This window comes from Cyanistes caeruleus, chromosome 1 (genome assembly GCF_971803275.1).
Source record: "Cyanistes caeruleus chromosome 1, bCyaCae1.hap1.1, whole genome shotgun sequence".
NCBI lineage: Eukaryota > Metazoa > Chordata > Aves > Passeriformes > Paridae > Cyanistes > Cyanistes caeruleus.
This window is the reverse complement of record NC_141701.1, coordinates 38,966,373-38,972,182: the sequence shown is the minus strand read 5'-3', so window position 1 is coordinate 38,972,182 and position 5,810 is coordinate 38,966,373. Positions and strand designations below refer to the sequence as shown.

At 47.7% G+C, this 5,810-nt stretch overlaps 1 protein-coding gene and 1 non-coding gene across 2 annotated transcripts; both read right to left on the bottom strand.

Annotated features, from left to right (window-relative positions):
- Positions 1-2,131: 2,131 nt before the first annotated feature.
- Positions 2,132-5,155, bottom strand: RPS20 (ribosomal protein S20). Its single transcript, XM_086887798.1, has 4 exons — positions 4,958-5,155; positions 3,586-3,685; positions 2,757-2,830; positions 2,132-2,358 (listed from the first exon to the last, which is right to left on the bottom strand). The coding sequence occupies exons 1-4, from the start codon at positions 4,958-4,960 to the stop codon at positions 2,176-2,178; spliced, it is 360 nt and encodes a 119-aa protein (XP_086743924.1). The 5' UTR covers positions 4,961-5,155; the 3' UTR covers positions 2,132-2,175.
- Positions 2,908-2,971, bottom strand: LOC111945309 (small nucleolar RNA U54). Its single transcript, XR_002871598.1, has one exon. It is a non-coding gene; the product is annotated as a small nucleolar RNA U54 (small nucleolar RNA).
- Positions 5,156-5,810: the final 655 nt, after the last annotated feature.

The window sequence follows — 5,810 nt, the reverse complement described above, 5'->3', positions numbered from 1 at the left end:
CGGGGCATTTTGGGTGGGGGGGCGAGCGCTGATTGGCTGAGAGCGAGGGGGAGGCGGGCGGTGATTGGCCGAGCGCGGGGGAGCGGGGGGAGCGCGGGCAGAGCTCCCTGCGCCCGGCAGGGGGCGCCGCCGCACAGCGCACGGCAGTGGAGCCGCCGGCTCCTGAGGGAAGGGGTGGGGGGGAAATGGGGGAACCGGGATGGAGCGGAGCGAGCGGGACGGAGCAGCGTGTGCTCCAGGTGCAGGGTTTGCTTCTCGTCCTCAATAAGGCACGGCGGTAAAGAAGAGGTTTGGTCCGACAGCCGGGCGGCCAGAGGAGGAGGGTGTTCTGCCTGACAGAGGGGGAGGAGGAGGGGCGGGGAGACGCGGGTACCTAAATGTTTCCATCCGAGCGAGTTATATAAAGTTAGCGTGGGTGTTGCGTAAGCGTTCCGGCACGGCCGCGGTGTAGAAGCAGAGAACGATGTAGAAAATAAATACAATCGCGGAACGTGCGCGTCACGCGAAAGGCAGGAGTGCGCAGGCCAGGGACGGCGTGCGGCAGGGAAGGCGGGATGAGCCTGGAGGAGCTCCGTGGCAGCGCCTTCCCGGTAACAAATGTAAAGCCCTCCTGTGTCAGCCGGCCTGTTCACTCCCTAGGCGGGCAGCAGTATTTCTGCACCCAGGAACAAAGGTAAAGTTGCATCTGTGTTTATGGGTAAGTTGGAGATGAGTGAAAAGATGACAAAGGAAATTGGTCCTTGAAGTGCCACAGCTGAAAGAAGATCGGTGGGACTTCAGCTCGTTTAGATGTGTGTCAGAGGTACAGGCAGATGTAAGCAGATACAAAACTCTTCGACCAGTTTTGACCAACAGGGAAAAACCAAAGGCAGAAATGGTGTCAAACCCAGCCAGCCATGCCTGCATCCCTCTAAGTGCTTTCAGTCACAGGGCTACTCTGCTGGAAGGAAGACAATACTTGTGTGCAAGTAACTTTTATCAGTGAGTGTAACCTATCTCCACGTGCTATTTGTTTGCCCATTTATTCCTGTAAAGAGCAGCCCATATAATACAAATAATTTTAAAATTACAGCTAGAAGTATTTGTCAGGCAGCTTATATTTGTGGCATATTACCAGAAATAGGCTTTAAGGAAGACACAGCTGTTTTGTGTTGGGGGGTATTTTCCTTTTTGCTCAGTTATTTCTCAAGGAAGTAGGCTTGACACAATCTGCTCACATTAACTCGTCTCCCTTCCACCAAAGCTCCCAAGCCAACCAAATGGAGGGTCAGAATCCTTGTAAGGCCTTAAATTTAAGGAAATTGAAGGCCTGTTATAGCTCTTGATTAAGAAAGCTCAAGCTTTGGTCAGTTTTAGATCTTAGAAAACATAAACAGGACCTGAAGCTGCTTGCAGAGAAGCACCACTGCTTGTTTTAATTAGAATTCAAGTTCTCTCCTATGCTTGAAGCAGAAGCAGCAACACGATCCTTAATGGATTAAACAAAACTGTTTTCTGTAACTCTGGGGTTTTGGTTTTGTTGGTTGAAGTATTAATCACAGCTCCTTTGAGAGACTTAAAAGCAGCAATAAAAATGGCTGTTTTGTTGCTTTACATATGAAGCTTACTCTTAACACTAATATCTATGGAAATCTAAATCTGACAAGACAACTAAGTAGTTCCATAGTTCAGTTTTGTGACTCTACATGCATGTCAAAATAAACTTGATAAATTCAATGTGTTGACAAAATTTTGAAGTTTTATAACTAGCACCCCCAGGATCCTTTGATTGTGACGCACATGGGAGGGGGGAATCAAAATAAGCTAAGCGTTAGCTCAGTCTTGCACAGCAAGAACCAAGAATTGAAAATTTGGTAATTTTACCTAAATATCAATTTTAATGCAAGTACTTGTCTGTGTATAAACTAAGATTTCAGCCTAAATCAAACCCATAAATTATTAAAAATATGTTTTTCATAAAGTGCTGCGCAACCATATAGTTGCCAGCCTCCAATGAAACCAGGATGCCCAAGTTTAATTTTCCTGGTATTTACAGCTGGCATACAATCCTCTCACACAGCATTCTGATCGTGGTTTCTTCACAAAAACCATCACAGAACTATCTCTTGGCACACATAATAAAAGAAACGAGTTATGAAAAGTTGTAAATCAACTTTATTCAATGATAACCATCACTTAAGCATCGGCGATAGTAACTTCAACTTCTACACCTGGTTCGATGCTGATGGAAGTGATCTGCTTGACGATCTCGGAAGGGCTGTGCAGGTCAATGAGCCGCTTATGGATACGCATTTGGAAGCGATCCCATGTCTTGGAACCCTCACCACAAGGTGTCTTCCTGGTAGTGATCCGCAGCGTCTGAAAAGTCAAACACCAGGTATTTAGCTGATGCACTGAGAGGAGTAATCTACAGTCCTATAAAAAGATGATTGCCTACAAATACTGTGTGGTATCTATGCCATTAGAATATGGTCTAGTGGTGTTAACACTCCTTCCCTACATATTTAATTTCATTTTAAAAATGAGTTCATTATCAAAATGAAGAGAAAAGCCCCTTCCATATCCAACATATTTTGCACTTAACGGTTACACTAGGTGTCAGAGCAACTTGTCAAACCATCTTTTTAATCTGGGTCACCTTCAGTTTAGTAACACTGCTTTTCATCTCATCTTTTGTTCTTTAAAAAAATATGCTTTTAAGCACACAGTTGCAGAAAGAAAATCAACTTTTAAGACAGGAAAACGGTGTCAAGTACCTTGGTGGGCATGCGAACGGGTCCCTTCACCTTCAGGTTTTTTTCCTTAGCACCTCTGATCAAGTCAGCACAGACTGAAAAAAGACATGCAATAGAGGCTCAGGCTTGCAGCTGTTTTTCTTGATTTTTTAAGCAAGTATTTTAAGCAAGATGTTGGCTCAGAATAGCGTATGAGTGATCACTGCCATTCATTTAAAGCATTATCCTCATAGCCAACCACGTACAGCTGGAAGCGTTGTGACATGATGAGCAAAATCATGGTGCAACGATAAGCAAAAGCCATTACTACAAGTTTATACCGTATTTAAGTTGTTATCAGCCTGAAGCTCCTGCAAATAGGAACTTTTTTTTACATTTTTGTTATATGATTAAACACTGGCTAAGCTAATTCCTAAACAAGATGACATTTTTTTTAAAGAACATTATAATGAACTCTTTATAACACAAATGACCAAGTATCAAGAAACCAGTGCCTTTCAGTTCTTACACATTCAAAGCATGAGAACTACTTCAAAATTCTCCGTAAGAACTAAAGGGAAGAAGCTGCACTCTCTTACACTAGTCATTATGACATAAGTTTTCTTCATAATGAAAACCCCCAAAACACTAACTTTCATTAAAAATTAAATCAGAATGTACTTTTGGATGTATGAAGCACCTTGACGCCAACCTTGGGTTGGCTTTGCGAGCCAAGGCACATACAAAAAGGCAAACAGTAACATCTTTAATTACAACTGGTTTCAATATATTATATTTTGCAATGCCTTACATGGCACCTATTATTCATTACTTGACAAGCCACCCAAGTAAACAGAGAAGTACTACTCACCCTTCTCCAGTGATTTTACATTGCGACTTGTCAAAGTAATTCTGATGCGATGAATGGCCACCTCTTGTTCCACAGGTGCTTTGCCAGTATCTTTGAACGCCTAAAATGTTGAAGTTACAAATATCAAACACTACAAGAGAACACCAACTAACGCTATCCACTGCCTCTTGGAAACGGATTTCTAAAGTAAAGAACAATCTAGCTATGGGACTATTTAACACTATTGACTAGAACAGCTACCTGCAGGGCTTGGCAGCATAGTAAAAATAATGGGAAGAGAATAAAAGGGCAAAGTCCTAACTCTAAGGTAAAGCAATTTTTTAGCGTCTAACTGCTTCTCAAGGTGGGAAGCTGGAAGCTCTCCTTTCCCTGGTTTGCCTGCATACAGCTGGCACAAATATTCCTTTTCCTCAAAAAAGAAAAAAAAAAAAGTATTTCAGTCATCATGTATCTTTCATGTCAACACAAATGAAAGACTTGATCAACAAACCTGCAACAACTCACACTAGGAGAACAAAAAGGGGCACTTGGCCAGAAAAACTAATTCGGCCACTCAGGAAACTGATTTGAGGAGCTTATGCCATTAAATACTTGCAAATAATGGGGCGCTAACGTGAGTTAAGTGAGCTGATGAAATAGGAGTAAAAAAACAGACATAGGAAGGTCTTAACAAAAGAGTAATTAATTATATATACATATGTCTCCATGAAAATATAAATAGGGGGGCTGCCCAGAGGATGGAGCCAGGCTCCATCCAGGCTCTTCTCGGTGGTGCCAACCAGTAAGACAGGAGACAACAGGCAGAAACTGATGCACATTAACTCTACCTGCACATGAAGAACTTCTTTACTGTGCGGGTGACTGAGCACTGGAACAGACTACCCAGAGAGTGTGGCGTATCCCTCACTGGAGCTATTCAAGAGCCGTCTGGACTCAATCCTATGCCATGTGCTCTAGGATGACCCACTGCGGTTCCTTCCAACTTGACCTATTCTGTGACTGTGGAACATGGGATGTCACACAGACCATGAGGTGCTACCTGCCGCATTAATTGACCACGTCCCCTAACGAGGGCCGCCTGCAAGGGCAGAGACACGAGGCCGGATCAGCACCGCTCACGCTGGGCTGCGGCCGCCTCCCTTCGGCCTGCGCTTCCCCGCGGTGCCGCTCCTGAAGGGACCGGCACTGCCGGGCCCAAGGCCGCCCTCCCTGCCCGCCGGCTCGGGCTGAGCCGCGGGAGCCGCCCCAGAGGCCGAGGAGCCTTCGCGCACCGCCGGGAAGAGCAGCGCTTTCCTGGGGCCAAGGGCCTGCACGCCCGGCCGGGCGCGGCGGCCCCGCTCCCTCCCCCGTCCCCGGCTCTCCCCCGCCTCACCATGGCGGCAGCGGAGCCTTCCTGACCGACTTATTCCCGGGCTCTGGCGGCGCGGGGCCCAGCGAACAGCGGTGAGCCAGGAGGCGGCGGCGGCGCAGGAGAGGCGGGCGCGGCGGCGGCGTGCCCTTATATAAGGGAGCGGCGCCGCCTCCATCCGGGCGCTGCGGGACCTTTCACCCGGCCGCCGGGCGCGGAAGCACCGGGGCGGGGAGGCCAGGCCGGGGAGGCTCTGCTTCCTGCGGGCATGGTGGCCCTGGAGTCCCGGCTGGTGGAGAGTGGAGAGGGGCCTGGGGTCGGCAGCTGCTGTGCCCGCTCCTCGGGCTCGGCCCGTCCTGAGGGACACAACGCCGTTCCCGCTCGGGTGCCGCGGGCATCTCGGGCTCCTGTTTGCCTTTCCGGGAGATTTCGGCATTCTGCGGGGGGGAGGGCCGGGATTGGCGCACAAGGGAGGCTGTATCGCTTCCTGAGATAGCCTGACTGAGCCTTTGGGTCCTCTTCTTTCATCACTGAAAGCGACAGGATGAGAGGACACGGTCTTAAGCTGTGCCAGGGGAGGTTTGTGTTGAAGATTAGGGATTTATTCGCAAAAGGGTGATTAGATACTGGAGAGGGAGATGGTGGGCACTGTTGCTGGGGGTGTTTAAGGAAAGACTGGATGTGCCACGGTCAAGTTGAGCGGTGGTGTTCGGTCACAGGTTGGACTCGATGGTCCCAGAGATCTGATCCAGCCCAGCCGATTCTGTGATTCTGTAAAGTGGAGGTGCGAGAGAAGTGTTAAATAAAACCGCTCCTTTTATTCATGCCTAAATTTAAGAACTTAGATTAACTTTATTTATGGAAGTTCCATTATCTG